This window comes from Sciurus carolinensis, chromosome 12 (assembly GCF_902686445.1).
Source record: "Sciurus carolinensis chromosome 12, mSciCar1.2, whole genome shotgun sequence".
Taxonomy (NCBI): Eukaryota; Metazoa; Chordata; class Mammalia; order Rodentia; family Sciuridae; genus Sciurus; species Sciurus carolinensis.
In genome coordinates this window covers 42,021,110-42,040,846 of record NC_062224.1, presented here as the reverse complement: position 1 = coordinate 42,040,846, position 19,737 = coordinate 42,021,110, and the positions used below count along the sequence as shown (strand labels likewise).

The following is a 19,737-nucleotide window of genomic DNA, read 5'->3' as shown; positions in this document are numbered from 1 at the left end:
ATAAAATGTATTTCCTATTACAAAAAATTAATATTTAACATTTTTCCAAAAACATCCAGTATGCTCACTTGAACCAGTGTCATTGTAAAAGAATCCTGAGCTCCAGGGCACTGAATCGGAAACTATAAAGACATTTCATCTGCAGGAGCACACTATCTAAAACACTGTGCAGCTTTGGGTTGGCAGAAAACTTGTCATATTACTACTTAATTATTGATGAATCTGGAAATTGCCACCTTCATTAAAGACATATGTGCTCTCATAGGCAATAGCAACATACTTTGAAGCCTGTACTCTGTGTGTGCAGTTTCTACACTACAGTGGAATTACTTTTGTTACTCTCATTCAAAACACAAAATCCAGTAAGATAAATTGTAGACTGTATTTGTTTAAATAAAACATGCTCACATATTGTCTTCTACTTCTCCACCAGCACTAATTTACCAGTCAGATCCCTACAGAGGCATGCACAGTAATGATGCTGATGTATAAACACGGTGGAGTAAAGATGCTGAAATTATTTCACTGGCAACAACACAGAGTACTAACTAAAAGTGACATAGAATGGAAACTTAGTAGTTTTGTCTGCCCTCTTGATAATGCTAGCAAGTTTGACATGGTCCTGATGTAAGTACCCCACCCTTGGTAAACTCACAGCTGTCAGAGCCAGACCTGCAGAAAAAGCAGCGTTCATGCAATAAATGCAGTGGTTGCTGGCAAATGAGCTGGAGACCAGGAAAGGGGAAAGAAAAAAGTACATATCCTCTTTAAAATGAAGCAGGAAAAATCCAGTTACAACTGAATTACTCAAAAAGAATGAAAAGCTAGAAAGTTTCTAACAATTTTTTTCTAAATATTACAGTAAATAAATCCCATTATAAAATTTTTTAATTTTTTATTTTTTTCATACATGTATACAGGGTAATAATGTCTCATTCTACCGGCCTTCCCATCCCCACCACCCCACCCTTCCCCTCACTCCATTCTGCATAATCCAAAATTCTTTCATTCTTCCCTACCCATGCCCCCACTTGGATCAGCATCTGATTATCAGAGAAAACATTCAGCCTTTGATTTTTTTTTGGAATTGATTTATTTCACTTAGCATGATATTTTCTAGTTCCATCCATTTACCTCCAAATGCCATAATTTCATTCTTCTTTAAGGCTGAGTAATGTTCCATTGTGTATATGTACCACATCTTTATCCATCCATTGTGTATATGTACCACATGTTTATCCATTTATCTGCTGAAGGGCGCCTAGGTTGGTTCCATAGTTAGCTATTGTGAATTGAGCTGCTACATTGATGTGGCTGTGTCACTGTAGTATGCTGATTTTAAGTCCTTTGGGTATAAACTGAGGAGTGGGATACCTGGGTCAAATGGTGGTTTCATTCCACCTTTTCTTAGGAATCTCCATACTGCTTTCCATAGTAGTTGCACCAATCTGCAGTCCCATAAGCGATGTATAAATAAGTGTACCTTTTTCCCATATCGTCACCAACACTTCTTATTGCTGTATTCTTGATAATGTCATTCTGCCTGGCATGAGATGAAATCTTGGTTTTGATTTGCATCTAATTGCAAGAGATGATGAATATTTTTTCATATGCTTCTTGATCAATTGTATTTCCTCTTCTGGTGAAGCATCTGTTCAGTTCCTTAGCCTATTTATTGATTGGGTTATTTGGTTTTTTGGTGTTAAGTTTTTTGAGTTCTTCATATATCCTGGAGATCAGTGCTCTAAATGAGGTGTATGTGGTAAAGATTTTTTTCCCATTCTGTAGGTTCTCTCTTCATGTTATTGTTTCCTTTGCTGAGAAGCTTTTTAATTTGAGTCCATCCCATTTATTGATTCCTAATTTTACTTCTTGGACTTACGGAGTCTTGTTAAGGAAGTCAGGTCCTAAGGCAACATGATGAAGATTTGGGCCTACTTTTTCTTCTATTAGGCGCAGGGTCTCTGTTTTAATGCCTAAGTCTTTGATCCACTTTGAGTTGATTTTTGTGCAGGGTGAGAGATAGAGGTTTAATTTCATTTTATTCCATATGGATTTCCAGTTTTACCAACACCATTTATTGAATAGGCTATCTTTTCTCCAAATGTATATTTTTGGCACCTCTGTCTAGTATGAGATAACCATATTTATGTGGGTTTATCTCTGAGTCTTTTATTTGTACCATTGGTCTACATGTCTATTTTGGTGCCAATACCATGTTGTTTTTGTTACTATTGCTCTATAGTAAAGTTTAGGGTAGCGTGATGCACCCTGCTTTACTCTTCCTGCTAAGGATTGCCTTGGCTATTCTGGATCTCTTATTTTTCCAAATGAATTTCATGACTGCTTTTCCAATTCCATGAAGAAGGTCTTTGGGATTTTAATAGGAATTGAATTGAATCTGTACAAAACATTTGGTAGTATGGCCACTTGGACAATATTAATTCTGCCTATCCAAGACTATGGGAGACCTTTCCATCTTCTAAGGTCTTTTTCAATTTTTTTATCTAGTGTTCTGTAGTTTTCATTGTAGAGGTTTTTCACCTCTTTTGTTAGATTGATTCCCCAATATGAATTTTTTAAAGATTTACTGAGCCATACAAAAACTAAATGCATTTCTTTAAGCCATAGCATTATAGAAAAGAATCACTTATTACTTAAAAGACACCAAAAGAAATCTGTAACTATAAAATAAATCCCAAACCTTTCATGAAAACCTGGAATCAGTTTGGTAATAACAATTCCTTCTGTCCCAGTCTCCCACAAACTTAAACATACATGCATGTATACACATGTACAGATGAACAGGTATATACACATGCACACGCTCAGATACACACACACAGACATACTTTGATTGATAACCTGAAAGTGTCACAAAATACTTATAACTTCACTTAGGGAAAACAATACAAGTCAAAGTAACCCCTTTCTAAATGCTTTTTTCTCTATTCAGTTAAGCAATGCAAAATACAATTTTTTTTTTCCTATTACAACCACTCCTAAATCTGGCCAGACGGAATACGCATCGTGTAACATTCAACACCACCCTGAGTGAGAAGCACAGTGTTACCTGCCACCACCACAGAGCCCCAGCTACAGAGGAAATCACCAGCCTACTCAAACCACCCACTAAGTCAGGGCAACCCCAAGAGTCACAGGCAGAACCAGCTGGCCTGAGTACCCCCTGCATGCTCCACTGCACTGCGGGAAACTGGCAATTCAAGGTTTACACAGCCTGCTGCCGGTGACAGTATTAAGTCCTCAGGGCAGCAGCACCACAGAGACTCCATCCAAGTAGGAGAGGCATCATCACACACTGTCAGGTCAGGCACTCTTCCTCAGGAAGCTGTGGTCTAAGCCAGTGCTGAGCTCTAATTTAAACAGCAAGTCTTCAAAGGAACAACTTCAGCCTTCTCGGGAAGAGATAATATGAGGGAAACGTGTGGAGGTGGGAAAGGGGAAGACCTGAGTCAGCACAGAATTAATGCTCATCACTAAACCACCTTCACCTTCTCAGGGATCCAGAAGGGTGGATGTAACCTGGTCTCATCAAGAACCTGTAAGCTCTAAAATGCTGTCCCTGGGCTACACAGGGACTTCTATGATTCCTGTTTTTACAACTTCACTCTAACTTTTCCAGAACTTCTCTTTGGATGCTCCCTGAGATGCATGTTGATGCTCAACTACTGTGCACCAATTTCTTGCTTCACCTGACACTGGGAGTGATGAGGTCAGTGGTGACAGAATTGAGTCCATGGCATTGTCCCAATTTTTAACAGAAAGGTAAGTGAAGACCAATACTTCAAACACCCAGCTCAATTCAGACATTCTTTTCATGAACATAGCAGCACCTGCCCTTCCATGATCAAAAGTCACAGGGTCCACTCTGTAGAGTACATCTACCCTGGCAGCACATACCTCAAACCTTAACATTCATTCAGGTTTAATTACAAGAAACAAAACAAAACAAAAAGAAAAAAAAATATATATATATATATATACACACATTTATGGTATTTACCATATTTAAATATTTGTATATATATATACCATATATATGGTGTTTGTTTTTGGCTCCATGAAGTCAGAGGAATATTTCTTAATTAACTACACCATTAGTCATAAACCCTGCAATTTTCAAGTACCTTGTTTTTCCACAAAGGATACACTTCATCCTCTTTTATCTATTTATGAACAAGTCATCCAGCACCTGGAACTTGCATATCCACCCATAATCTTCATGGTGACATGTGAGCCCTGTAAATCCAGCAAGTCAAGCCATGGTTGTCAGCAGTATGATTTGGAAAACTCTATGGATTTTTTTATGAAGATGGGCTGCTAGGATGAGCAACCACACCAAAAGAGAACATTTAAGAAATTCTTCTCGATGGGATCAGCTTATTCTCCCTTAAAAGTTCAACCACTGTTAATTATTTACAACTAACGTAACATATAATGACACAGTTAAAACTACTGGGGCAACCTCCTTTCAAAAAGTACATGTTTGCAGAGTGATTCTTTATATCCCTTTAACTTGTATCTATTTTTTAATCTCCCCGAGGCTGTGGGTGGGGAGTCAGGGAAGGCTCCATCTGGGTTCTGCCTGGAGCCATAGCAAAGATAGCCTGGTGTGGGCTCCAGCGACAGCACTTGGTGCAGTTGCTGAGAGAAGCCTGGGGTCAGAACAGACTGGCTGGGATCCACTTGTGGCAGGGGCATAGTGGGGGCACCTGTCCTGGAGGCAACTAGGAGTCTCTGAAGCTTTCTGATCAAAAAGCATAGCTCAGGCAGCAGTACAGATGAACAAATATAAGAACCAAAATGAAAGGGCAAAGAAAATATGCCTAGCCTGGAGACAAGTACAAAGGCAAGGGAACCAGGAGACATGATACAACTTTGGTAAATGGTAAATAATGTAAAATATTATCAGATCAAAGTCAATATCCACTGTTTCCCAGAATTATATCTGAAGAAAGGTAGATTCATACTCCAATTCTAATCAGTTGACAATGTTGCAAGAGCTACCTTGTAAACACTGCTCATTAGTGGACTGGTGGAATCACTGCACCCCCTCATCTGTGTGTGAACTCGGGGGTACTATGGCTTACTTAGCTCACAGTACATTCCCATAAAGGAACCATGAGTGGCTCAACCACTTTGAACCTCTTGGAAGAAGGTGCCACATAAACCTAAGGTATTATTATCATTATCTCTCTCTACCACATAGCCTGGGAAAGCTGTCTGACCCTTGGACTCATGAAATGTGAGCACAAATTACTTCTTCAGTTTGTTGGCTTCAAAAGTTCAGGATATATATTTTATTTTCCCTCCTCAGATTAAGAAAAGTACAATTTTATAACATGATACATAATCATGTATCATGATTTACTTGCAATACATGCACATGTTTGTTTGATGTTACTTGCAATACATGCACATGCATACATACATGCATACACACACATATGCATACACACACCTACAGCAAAATAAAGAGGGCCACAAGTTTTTTTACAATCCTGACACTGAAAAGCAAGGTCCATACCACATCCCCTTGAACATAGCCACACTTGATGATACATATGGAAAACAGAGGCTAGGGATTTAACTCAGTGGTAGAGTGCTTGCTTAGCATGTGCAAAGCCCTAGGGGTTCTATCCCCAGCACTTAAAAAAAAAAAAAAAAAAAAAAAAAAAAAAAAAAAAAGAACTAATTTGGTAAACAGAATATAAGGAGAATAATGCTATGCTGGCTTCCAGATCCAAGTCTTATGAGAGCAGCAGTTTTCACATCCTGACTCTGGGGATGCTAAGCACCCCAAACATTAAGACATCCAAGTACCCTGAGATCTGCATGTTGCAGCTACCATGTTCAGGTGCTATGGTCAACAGTCCCAACTGAGCCCTACCCCTGGTCACCCGACCAACACCAGACATGAAGTTGACCATCTTGGACCCTCCAGACCAGGTCATGTCAGCGGAGTACCAAGTAACTCCAAGTAGAACAGAAGAAAAACCAAGCTCAGCCATGCCTAAATACCTAACCCACAAAACCAGAAGATCTAATTAAATAGGTGTTGATTTAAGCCATTAACTTGTAGGTATATTATTCAGCAATATCTAAATACACATTAATTTTCAAACAACATTTTTACTAATCAACCTATAGTTAAGTGCTATTTGAAACTGCTGAATGAGGAAAAAAATTACATAGGCATTACTGACACATTATCCATTTAACTAAAGTAATTTCCACCAGTTTTTTAAAATTCCATAGTAGCATGTTCTTATAGCCTCAGTATATTTGAAGATAATATTTTTAAATATTATTACAAAGAACTGCACTTTGCAGCTCTGAGAGTACCCTTGAGGAAATTATGTCCTGTTTTAATCACCTCTCAGCACTCATGCCACAAATACTTTAAGCTCTGTGCTAGGTTCTCCACTTGTTAAGTACACACAGCACTGTGCGGGCAGCCAGGAAAGGAGAGCTACACAACCTTGGAGATTCCCAGAGTAGTAGCCACCAGCTGCTCTGGTAACATTTAGGGATCTAACTAAAAAAAAAAGATTCTGATATATAAAATCTAGGATGGGATCCAAAATTTAGAACCCAAGTTTCTAACAAGTTTCAGAGGAATGTCAATTCTGCTGCTCCACAGACCACGCATAAGTAATGAGGTGATCAGGCAGCTGGCTGAATCTCCTCAACCCTCATCAACTTCAAGGCCATCCCAAAGAACACTTCTTCCCTAAACCCATAAGCCATTCAAGCAAACCCAAGTCAGAAAAGAACCTGTTCTTCTCCTGTGAGTATTATGTACTCTTTCTCGTGGAACTGCAATGAACACATCAGTGTCACAGTGTCATGATTCACAGTGCAGACTCTGTAGTTACAGGAGTCTTCATGAGGTCAAGCCATGCATCAGGTGCCCATGATTCCTCATCTATAAACTCAGAACTGCACCATTACCAATACTCCATCGGATGAACATGTACACAGAAAGTGCTGAGCAACAACATGCAACATAATAAACAAACCACTCTCAATAATGATAGCACTACAATTTCCTGACACCATTATCTTCAGATCCTCCTCCTACCTCTCTGAAACTCCTTTTCAATAAACTAGGCTAGAAAATGTGACAGGTATCACTGTTAAGGGCACTTTCTCAACAGCACCCCAAGTTGATAAGCTGATAAATAATGTCCCTGATATAGCTAGCACCTTTGGTGCAAGATCTTTTGATTATCAATTATCGGTCCTGACCTAAAAACCTTTCCAACACCAAGAACAAAGACTGAGCTGGTTATATCAAACCCCAGAATTCATAAAGAGAGCAGCTTCCCTTCCCATGGGTGAAAAGAACCACCCAAAACCAAAATCCCACCTATCAAAAGAGATTAGGATCTATCTTAAATTCCCCCAATTATTTCTCCACAGTTTTGTTACAAAATGCTTGAGTATTCTGAAAAGGTTTTGAAAGCACCATTCATCACTTTCATTAGCAAAGCACAAAAACAAAGAGGAAGTTGTGAAGGGATGGAATATACATAAATTCCAATCTCCTGTGCTGGGCTCTCTCTCCCTTTCTTTCATGTCCTGTACAAAACTGAAGCTTAGAATTTCAAATGCACTCCTATGAAACAATGTTTACAAACACACACTAGAAAGGATCAGAGTCAAAATATGAACACTGCACAACGGGATAAACTTTATTATTTTAATCACTACTTAGTAACTTTCCTAAATACCCCTGGAGAGAAGGAGGAAGTATTATTTTAATTAACAAGATGTTTAAGATACTTGGAGAGAGAAAAACAACTTTCCTTATTGTGATATGGAAAAGATGAATGGGAAGAGGTGATTCTCTTGAATATGAAGCCAGGATGTTGATAATTTCACAAGCCCAACAAAACAACACTGCCCAGAACCTGAGGGTCTTCAAGACAGCACTCCCTATTTAGTATGATAAATAGGTCAACTCTTGGGTGAAGTATTCAGGTGACTGGCAAGGGGTGCATTTAGCTGAACTAAAGTATTAAAAGGTACATCAATCTGCCAGCCCTTACAACTAAGTACCTTGGCAAAAGATGTTCTGTGTTCCTGTACTGCTGATTTAGCTGCCTAAAATCACCAGCTTAGGATCTAGAGAAAAGTAAAGAAGGGTTATGGGCACATGAATTATAGAGGCCTATATAATAAAGGATTAGAGAATCCACAAAAGTGTTGGTTTCCCCATTTTATAACTCGGATGGTCTCCTTGAGCTCCACAATAGTCCCAGAACTACTAGTAATTAACAAATGCTACAGGTCTTTAAAACCCTGCATTTTATAAATAAATAGTACTAAATAAACAGTTCCTAGTTTTATTCTTTCCTCATTTTAAAGGATTTTTTAATGGAAAATGTGAAATCAGTGCCTTTTAAAATACTTCAAATACAACAAATATCAATTTCCTTAGATCTATCAATGTAGCAGCTGCAGTTCTTTTAGAAAGGACTAAATGGAAAGCCCCACATAAGGGATGTATATCTCTGTGGTAGAGTGCTGGCTAGCATGTACAGGCCATTGGGTTCTATCCCCTGCCCCACAAAAAAAAAGGATAACACCAACAGTAAGATGGAAGGGCAAATATAATTCTCCTTAATCTATGAAAGAAGCAGGTTTAAATATTGAGTGATCTGAACATTCTTGGACCTAGAATTTTCTCCTTTTCAAATGATTTATAAATATCACTGGAATTCCTACAGTACTTAAACAAGAAAAGAAGTGACCCTTTAGTTGGGTGCAGTGTCTATAATCACAGCAGCTCAGAAAGCTGAGGCAAAAAGACCTTGAGTTCAAAGCCAGCCTCAGCAACTTAGCAATGCCCTAAGCAACTTACCAAGACCCTGTATCAAAATAAAAATTAAAAAGGGCTCGGGATGAAGCTCAGTGGCTTCAAATACTTAAAATATTTCAATACCAGGATTCAATACCAGGTGGATTCAATACCAGCGAATTCAATACCAGGTACCAAAAAAAAAAAAAAAAAAAAAAAAGTGACTGACAGATCATCTAGAAAAATACCATTTGATATCATAAATCAGATAAGAATTAGGTTCACTTATAAATTAGCCTTAATTGTGCTTAATCTACATTTAAAACTTGAAGAGAAAGAGACACTGAGAATATATTGTATAAGATGGGCACTGCACTGTCTACGTTATATCACTTATTCTGGGCCTGGGTGTGTGCCTCAGTGATGGAGCACTTGTCTAAAACACATAAGGTCCTGAGGTTCCATCCTCAGCACTGCAAAAAAGAAAAGAAAAAAAGTCACAATCTTCATGGCAGCAAAGGAAAGATAACATCCCCCAATTACAGATGGGAAAACTATGGCTCACAAGCTTGTGAGATTTTCCAAAACTCAGAATACCAAAGGCCAAAACCAAACACTGAAAAAGCTCTTCCTCTATGGACACCTTTGAAGTGCCTAAGGCCATGTCATTGGGATTTTATTAAGTTGCAAAAGAAAGTCTGAGTAATTTTCTAAGGAAGCCAGTTTTCACTGCTCAATTTCCCACAGCTCCTGCCATTCTAACATGGATGAGAAGAAACAATTTAGGAAAGCTTATTCAAGTGATCCCTACTCACTGGTAATCATGCTCTGCAAAAAGAAAAAACACAGTACGGCTAACATCTACTCCATCTGATTTCCTACAATGCCTCCTCCTGTTCTTTCTGAACCCTGACAACATGCCCATGTGGTAGGTGGCATCAGAGGTCAAGGATCCTTGTGAATCCTGGTCTGTTGTGTCACTCTGATGTACCTGCCCCCTTAGGAGAAAAACACCCACCACCACCAAACTTTGCACTTTCAGCTCTTTTTTTTTTTTTTTTTTTTTTTTTTTTTTTTTTAACTTCTGTATTTTAAGCAGTGGGTCATTAAAAAAAAGAAAGAAAGAAAGAAAAAACTAACACCATCACTGAAAGTTCAGGGGTTTATTAGCATTTCAGGTTTCCTTGAAAAAAATATTCCTGATAGGATGTGCCTTCATAACTTAATATACATTGATTTTGCATTGTTCAACAATAAAAATGTTGAAATGCCACCATCTTCCAGACATGACTGTTTAAATAGTTACCAATCCAAATGATGCACTTGCACTCATGGATCCTCTTGATTGGTCAAAAAGGGTTTTTTGTTTTTTTCAAGCTCTAACCAAGTGGTGAAGGTACAAATTCTATATTTAACTTTAATGGATTTAGTGATTAGTCATATCCTTTGTGATAGTGCACAATGAACCAATATCCTGTATATTTCACCTCCTCCTTCTGACTGTAGTAACAGAAATTTCAGTTTAGAGCATAACCCTGCAGGGCAGGAATCTGGCCAACCATCATTCACATGTGACTTTGTACACTGGATCTCAGAATCATAATAAGTTATACATCTTAAAGATTTTTGTGGTATGAAAAAAATGTGTTCCCTGGAAGACTCAATTTTTTAAATTCTGAATTTTAATATTGAATTTAAAAATGAAAATTAAAGCACAAACATGAAAAGACTTTTCCATTTTTATTTTATACACTAAAGGAATAGAACAAAAAATTCTTATGTCAACCACCTACACAAAAATACCACTTTGTTTCTAATTTGTTAATACAACAAATTTTGATTAGCCATTTTTATTTGAGGGGGGCATACAGTGAGTAGGTTTCTTTAATGTTGGAGGAAGGAACATTGATTTTTAGTTTAAGCTATCTCAGAGGCCTTTGCAAAAATACCATCCCTGTGATATGGTGGTTTTCTGATCTAATGTAGTCCAATAATAAACATAGAAAATGCACATACACACAAATATATCCAAGTTCCAAAAATTTAATAGCAGTGTATAAATTATTAAAGAACACCAAGAGTAAGAGAAAAAATATTGACTTGTCATCTCTAAAACCACTTCAAGTTATACACCATAAAAACCTCACAAATATATGTGTATATGTGTGTACATGTGTCATACATTGAATATCATGCAATACCATACATTTAGTTATAATTCACAAGTAGTAAGTCATTTCTGAGCACATGATCTATCTTAATAAGGAATTCTGAAGGACATCCTAGGCAAAATTTACCCTCTCAACAGCGTGCATTTGATGGGAAGCAAATCCCATCATTTCATACTAAGGGAAACAAAATAGTCTCTCAATGTGGGTAGGTGGAGTAAGAGATTCAATGCCCTGCCTACTCCTTTGAAACATCACTGCACATCATACATGCCTCGTGACCCCAGAGCAGCTTAACCAACAATGAAGACCAGAAATGCTGGTATGTTTCAGGGCATTGACAACAGAAGTACAGCCCAGCACCTCTGAACATAAGATTTAGATGGGGATAATGGAAGTTCACAGAGTTTTGTCAGTGCTCAAACCTACTGAGGGCCAAAAGGAGACACCAGAAAATCGCTTCCATTATGTACATCTTTGAGGCATTCTAATAACATTCTATAACCAGCAACAGCAACTAGGGGGCTGGGTAGGAAGGAGTCCAACTGAAGGGGAACAGGCAAACAACAGGTGAAGTCTTTCCAGGGGGGACAGCATGGAAAGACAAGGAGACACAGAGGCTTAGACAGTAAGAGCATAGACTGACTATGCAGGCACAAGAAAGCAGGGTTTAAACATTGTATGGAAAATTCCTAAAAATAGCTAGTTTTATTGGTGTTTAAGCATCTCTGACAAACAAACACATGTTGTTTTATGGGATTCTCAGAACAATAAAATACCTAAAACTGGGCTTTAATTCACAGTGGCTTATGTAATCTAATTATTTATTATGATATAATCATATACCATAAAAACCCATTTAAAGTATATAGAATTAAATGATTTTTTAGTATACTCACTGACCTGTGCAACCATGACCACCTAAATTTAGAATATTTTCATCAACTCTAAAAGAATATACATAACCATAGCCAGCACCTTCCATCACCCAAGTCACTAATACTAATACTACTACTGTCTCTATAGATTTTCCCACTGTGGTCATTTCTTTTTAATGGACTCATATAATATGTGGGTTCTTGGGATTGGCCTTGTTCAAACAATATGTTCTCAAGGTTCACCCATGTTACATCATGTATTAGTACTTTTTTTTTTTTTTTTTTTTTTTTAAGGCTGAGTGGTATATCACACTTTGCTCATACATCTGTCATTTGATGAACTCTTAGGTGGTTTTGCACCATTGTGAACAATGCTGCTATGAACCTACATGTACAAGTTTGTGCATAAACATGTTTTCACTTCTCTTGTGTGTCTATTAAAGTTTATGTTTAGAGGAAAAAATGAAATAACTTACATTCTAAGTCACTTAGATATGGAGCTTAAATTTTTATTTATAAATACCAAAAGCAATTGATGGAGAAAAGGGAATAAGCAAGAGTCCTATTTAATGGCCTAAACCACCCCAAGATAGCACTTTAGATCCAAGGTATAGACCCATAGAAGGAAATCATTTTTACATAATATTTCTAAATGGGGAAAGTTTTAAATAAGATAATGACTAAAAGACAATATTAGTTACCTTTCTACTTTTCTCACCGAACTTTGCATTTCTTTTCAAGCAGATTCACTTTCCTATTTTCCATGTAAACCAGAAAAGGCACCAAAAATAAATTTTAAAAATCACATAAATTTAATGACCTCTTGCTCAGCTGCCACTGACCTTGGTTCCAGCTAGGAATGTTGAGTAAGGGGTAGAGCAAGAGGAAAGAATGCTGAGTGGGCCTAACAGGTCACCTCCACCTGAAGGAAAAAGACCTATGGAAAATACATTCTGGCCCAATTTTACCTATTTCCATCCTTGGGGGAAAAAAAGGAGAGAGTGAGTTCTGATCATTTCTTGAGTGTTTGCCATTACCAACCTGCATCCAACTCTACAGGAAGGTAGACACTTCCCAGGACAGATAGAGGATCTGTCTGTGGGTTAGTGGCTCATGTGGGACTTTAAATATTACCTCCAACAACCAATTCCTCCACTTTCACTACAAGCCAAAACATGCCTCACATCAACCAGGTTCTCTCTGTAAATCTCAGATCCTAAACATTTCTATTTATTTCTGGCCCTAGCCCAAGGATCCCAGCTGACAGAATTTGAGGTGCCAGACCAAGCAAAAGTGTGTTGCAGGGCCAGATTCCCACACTGCCCTGGCCACTTGCCTTGAACCCTGCCCAATGCAAACCCCAGGACTACGTTCTGCTTGGTCTGAAAAACAGACTGAACTCCTTCAAAATAGCTGATACAAAAGAGTACCTTCCAGGTATTCCAAATCTCACTAAATCTTAGTTCCAATTACAAGTGATGTCCGTATGCCAAACATACCAAACACTGAAGTCCTTAAGATAAGCAAGTGAAAATTACAGTCTTCTTAGTAGGAGTGTACTTTCTGTATGGGAACATGTGCAATGTGTTTATTCTGAAGTTACTATTTACTCCGTCTTTATGATTACTATGTGACAGGCATCAATAATTCCACCTGGAAGGGGTACAAGCCATAAAGCATGCTCATCTGGGCCAGCAGAGGAGTTCTGGGAAGTCCCCAGGAGATGCACAGAGGAGGGAAAGTCTCAAACAGCTTGGGATACAGAAACAGCCTCCAGAGACAGCTGGTCTGTGCTGAGCCTCAATGGATGCATGCAAAGAGAGAGCAAGCATTCCAGGAAGAAACAGAAAATGCCAAAGTGGAGGCAGGAAAAGTGCATGCAAATCCCAGTGGGTGGAGTGTGGGGTATGGAAGAGCTTGGTGAAGGAGAGCTGGGAAAGCAAGAGGGGTCCACCACAAGAGACAGGGTGTGCTAAGGCACAGGACCTAGCCAACAACAGGAGGGAACACAAGGCACTTAAACAGAAAAAAACAAGGCCTAAATTTTTGAAAGACCCATCTTTTGAAAATGTTTAGTTTCTCTCTCCTTTCTGAGAAGACAGAAAATGTTAATAAAACTTCTTTCAATTTGCTATTTTTATGATTGCCTCTATTTCCCTTCAATCGCTGCTGCAGTGTAACTATTTTCCTAAAGGTTTCCAGAAGCTTATAAATGTTAACAACATATGGTCATACATTTATTCATAGAAAAATTCCATACCAATCACCAGATTTTTCATAAAAAATCATGACTTGTGTGATTTTAGTAATTAATAATCCCCTGAAAAGACAGCACATTTTCAAAAGTTTCTGTCCATAAGCCAAAAGTTATTTTTTAAATAACAAACTACTCTAAAATAATTGAGACATGTTTGAGGGACAGAAGCAGTGGCCCAGAAATCAGAGGCACATATAATCTATGGGTAATAAAGCCATTACTGGCAACTTTTACATTGTCTGCTCCATGGTCACATTCCATTCCTCTGATTGAGGTATTGTATAGGCAAATAATATTGTATCTGTTCTTCAGTTAAATTACACATTGCCTTTTCAAGCAAAGAGGAAAAACTCAAGCAGGAATAGTGAGACACTTGGGAATGTTTTGCAGGAGTAAAGCCATTTAGTTGATGAAACATATTAGTGATTCAATTAGCCTTTACTGAGTAGCTGCTACAGGGGCCAGAACCCTGTACTAAGAATTTCATGCGCGTTATCCTGCTTAATATTCACATTAACCCTACAAGGGAGTATCCCACTTTATTTATTTTTATGTGGTGCTGAGGATCAAGCCCAGTACCTCACACATGCTAGGCAAGTGCTCTACCACTAAGCTACAACTCCAACCCAAGTATTCCACTTTAGAGATAAGGAAAATGAGGCTCTGTAGGGCAAGCTTGCCCAAGGTTAAATGGCTAATAAAGTGTAGGTATCCAACACTTTCCCCTGAGAAGAGAGATGGGGAGAGAGGGGGCAAACAGAACAAACAGGTTCTAGAAACTCCCTTTTGCCTTTCAGTCCCTTCTTCCCCTTTCTCAGTAACTCAGCAGCCAGTTAGCACCATGTCTTTATACTCATCCCAACAGTGGCTCAAGTTGTCCTCCTAGAAACTACTTGCTGCCCTAGCCAAACAACCCAGTCATTCCAAATACCAGAGTCATTTCTGTACTAACAATCTGTATAAAGTCCTGGTCTTGCCCTGGGATTGATGCACAGTCCTCTGGAGTTTGATCTTAATCAACCATCTGACATAAACCTCAAAGAAGCCAATCTGCCCTGCATGTCCAAATCACCTTTGTTCACACTGTTCCCCTACCTAGAATGCTTTCACTCCTACTCTCAGAATGGCAGCAGACCCTCCAGAGTCACATACTTGGCCCCACTGCAGATCTAAAAACCCTCTCAACCCACTAAGCCAGCGCTCTCTGAGGCCACTCCACTACTCAATTAGAAAACACTTCCCTAAATCAAGGACAGCCTTCCTGCCCACCAAACCCAAACCAAACCAAACCCTAGTGACTGTATGACACTTACTCTTCCTCACACCAGAAAGGTGGCTCCCATGTCCAAAACCCAGAAGCAACTACTATCCCATTCCACCCTGTTTCCAATTAATCCTACAGCTGTGTTATTAATAATTTTATACATTCCTCTTGTCTCTTTTTGAGTGCAAAAGTTTAGTCCTAAAATTCATACAGCATGATGTTCTGTACATAGCAGCACTTCAGCTTTAGAGTTGAAACTCTTGCACCCCATGTCCACCAGGAATCATAAATGTCAGACCACAGGCACAAGAACAGATATGTAAATGGTCACCACCCTGATCCAAAGCACTCACTTGAAATATCCATGTAACACAGTTTTCAATGCCTAGAGAGTACCCTGCTCACAGAGGGTCTGGATGAGAATGGGTGAATGAAGATGGAGAGGCATTTTCACCCATCAGTGATCATAACCACAAAAATATTTTTTGTTTGTTTGTTTGCCAGTGGGGGAAAAATGTTACTTATGACTAAGTGTAAGGCTTCAAATACCTGCCTATTGAGGACATTTCTTGTACTAAGTCATGCCATTTTACTGCCCAGAAAAATTGATTTGTTTAGCTTGAAGAGAAAACAGCTCATATATACAAATATGATGCCAAAAAATTAGCTGAAGCATAACACAAAATGCTTGCTGCAGTGAAAGGCTTGGTGAATTTGGGATCTTTCTCTGGGGGAGAGAGGTATTGTTTTTTATACAACAAACATGATCTCCCCACATTTCCCCCCACCAGACAGAAGTTCGTCTCACTACCACATGCCACCTAGCAATCTAAATGCTACTTTACAACCACCCAGTTATCCCATTCTTCATACAGGATTTGTCTTATTCTATTAAGCAGAACAGATAAAAGAATAAAATTTAAAACATGGTTAATATGCTTTTGCTTCATTATTACCTTATATAGGATGGGGAAAGTGGGAAGATTAAGATTAATCTTTAGTCTAACAATTTAAGAGGAAAAAATACAAATGAACCTAGAAGGTCCTCAGAACCTTGTAACATTTAAGAGTCAACATTCTGATGATCCAATGATTGAACCTTGTATGGTGAAACCCATCTTACAATTCTCCTGTTAAATTGTTACATTTAAAAAGTTTTTAAATAATTTTGGAAACCCCTGAATCATCTCTGACTCTTCCTCTCTTTTGTCTCCAACTCCAATGTCACAATCACCTTCTTTCTCTTCTCTACCTGGTCATCTCACACTTACCCTTTATTCATGCCCCTTTTCTCTAAGTGACCCTTTTCCTGACTCCCTATTCTGCACTCCCAGATCCCTATGAAACAACCACCGCTAATAGTCAAGAGCAAGGTCCAGATCTAACATCAAGGCCTCTCAACTGTACCCACCCATCATCCCAAAAGCTTCCTCTTCTCCTGAGGTACCACAGCATGACAATCCACACCACTGGTCTCTTCTCCTGAAGGACCACGAGTCTCTTGTCCTAGACTCTTGTCACAGTCCATTTTACCACACAGCAGCCAGTAGGTCCCCTAAATGTCCAGCACCCAAAACAAGGCTTTGGACATGGTAAATGCTTAATTTCTGTGGGCAGAAGAAACTAATGATTCAATCAATCAACTACATTTTTAACTCCCAATCAAGCAATTCAATGTCCACACTGTGTACATGATGAAATATGACTAACTTTAGGCATGTAAAATTACCAAAGCAAAAGGAAATGCCTGTCACTTTCTCTGTTCAGGACCCAGGCACAGGCAGAGCATGTTATTGCATTTCTCTTTCTTTCACAGCTTAAAATGTTGCTTTCCTTATTTTTTTAGAACATTTAGATCATTAACTGTCACAAATTATCCTTAAAAATGCCAAAGGTAAGGTTGGAAGGGAATTTTCCCCCTTATCTTTACAAGTTAAACAAGTGGCAAATTTCCATTAATTTTGTTAGATTGTCAAAAGGAGTTCAACCAACTGTAAGGAATATTTTACAGCTGTTTTTAAAAAGTCAACGTCTTCCACCTTGTGTCAAGTTCCTAAACATCCCTCAAAGTTACCTTCAAAATGCAAAAGTTATGCTATTTTCTCAATAGATAACAAAAATGATAGTGTAAATTCCTTTTCCTTAATCTTAGAGAAATTTGGAGGATGCCACCCCAAGGATTCTGTATATCAATTAGGCTGATAAGGCCACCTTCCCCTAACCTGATGCCTCAAATCCCACAGAAACCAGGCCACTCCACTGTAAGGAACAGATAGGGAATACCAAAATGAATATGCTTTCTACCAAACTTAACTATGACAAAGGAAATATCCTCAGGTGCTCGAGAGAAACTTCAGCGTGGGCTGTTGTCAAACACAGACACAGTCGATAAAACAATTTAACAAAATGCCTTTCCACTTCTGACACATTGTAGAGGAATGCACTTAAGTGGAGACAATGTTATCACTCCACCAAGAAAAAGGGAAATCGACTCAGCTCCGAAATCAGGCCCTGGCTCCGCAGCCCCAGCACCATATGGAAGTAGTTCTAGATAGGTAAAAGCCGAATTCCTGGCAGGAAAACTTTTAATTCGGTGACTGATCCCAGGCTTGAGTTTTTTTTACGGAGCCTATTCATCACCAAGATTCTCTGCTCAACAATCGCCCTATGAGCTTGTGCGAATGGGTGTCCCTCTCGGGGCCGCTTCCCGATCCCGAACCAGCGACTTTCTCCTAACCCTGCAGCCCCCAAATCGAACCCGGACACCCCAGCACACGATCGGCTAGGAGGAAAAGGTTCACTACAGTTCTCTGCCCCTCCCGGAGGAAGGGAGTGTAAGGAAGGAACGAAGCCACTCTCTGCCGTCTGTGGTATAATTCAACTCTCTTTACACCAAAAAAGTTCCCTTTCCCTAGACTTTGCCCGCGGGGCCTGGGAGCGGGAGAGGCCTGGGGCTGGATTTCAAGGACCAGCGGCAGAGCCGGGGCGGAGGCGTCTGGCCAGGCTCTCCCAGCGACCCCCAAGCGTGGGATTCGGAATTCACTCCCTGCAGGTTTCGGGGCGGCGATGGCCCGTCTGCTCAGCACTGCCCTCTTAGCCCCGCGGTCCCGCGGCCGGAGCTCCGAGGGGACCCGGGGCGGCGTTCGGTGGGGACAGCGGATTGCGACTCCGGGTCTGGAGTGGTCGCCTTGCCGGCCCAGCAGGCGCGGAGAACTTTACCTCCCGCAGCCCGGAGCGGGGGGCGCCAGCGAGGCCCGGCCGGGCCGCCGCACTTTCCCTTTCCCCGCCTCCCTTCTGTCTCCCTCCTCCCGTTTCCAGGAAGCGCCATATTGATCCCGGCGCCTTCCCCCTCCTCCTCCTCCTCCTCCTCCTCCTCCTGCCCCAGCCGCCCTCCTCCTCCCGGCTTCTCCCGCCCCCCCGCGCCCGTGCTCCCCCGGCCCCTCACCTTGGCGATGGCCTTCCGGTAGCGGGTCACCGCTTGCTGGATGAGGCTGAAAACTTTCATGTGGCCGTCTCCGCACGGCACGACCACCCGGGTCCTCCCGAAGCACACGGTCACTTTCATCCCGCCGCCGCCGCGGGCCGGCCCGCGCCCCTCGCTGACCGCGGCGGGAGCGGCCCTGAGCCGGGGCGCCTGGACACTGGGCGCGGTGGGGCCGCTACACCGGCGCGCGGGCTGCTAGGGGCGCGGGCAGGCGGCGGCGCCGGGGGGCCACTCGGCTACCATGCCCGGCCCGGCCCGACCGCCCTCGCCTTGCCCGGGGTTCGCCTCGCCTCTGCCCGCCGCGGCGCCCTCAGCCTCCGGCCACCTGTTCGGCGTCTCGGCGCGCTCGGCGGCGGCGGCGGCGGCCCGGGGCTGTGTGGCGCTCGCGCTCACTCGGGCCGAGGGGGGAGGGGACGGCGGCGAGGGGAGGGGAGGAGGAGGAGCAGGGCTGGGCACACAACACCGCGCACATGCGGCAGGGGGAGGCGCGGCCCGCTCCCGGCGCGGCGCGGGGCGGGGCGCACGGCCGCCCACTGCCGCCCCCGCCACCTCCCTTCCAGCCGCCCACGGCCGGGAGACCCCTTAACCCTGCCGCCGCTCCAGCTGGCTGGCTTTTGCCTCTACTGTCCCTTTTCCCGGGAGCCGCAGAGGTGCGAGACTGGGGCGCTTCCTGGCTCAACCCCGACCCCCGAGTCCTGGCACTGCGGTCTCCCCAACCCCCCTCACTCTGCCCAGCAGGCTGCGGGGCTGTGCTCGCCCCACCGATCCCCTCCTTGGAGATGCCCTCTCAAAATCCCCAGAGGTCTCTACTGAGCACCACCCCCCTTTCTTTGTCACTTTTAATCCCCGTCCTCGGGCT

At 41.4% G+C, this 19,737-nt stretch overlaps 1 protein-coding gene across 14 annotated transcripts in view; it reads right to left on the bottom strand.

Moving 5' to 3' along the window:
- Pard3 (par-3 family cell polarity regulator) overlaps positions 1 to 19,268 on the bottom strand; it is a 649,712-nt gene extending 630,444 nt beyond the window's left edge. For all 14 annotated transcript variants that reach the window (XM_047521509.1, XM_047521522.1, XM_047521510.1 and 11 more), the window contains exon 1: positions 18,840 to 19,268. In XM_047521509.1, the coding sequence (XP_047377465.1) occupies positions 18,840 to 18,959 (120 nt within the window). In that variant the 5' untranslated portion in view covers positions 18,960 to 19,268. The remainder of the gene's footprint in view (positions 1 to 18,839) is intronic.
- Between the last annotated feature and the right edge of the window lie 469 nt (positions 19,269 to 19,737).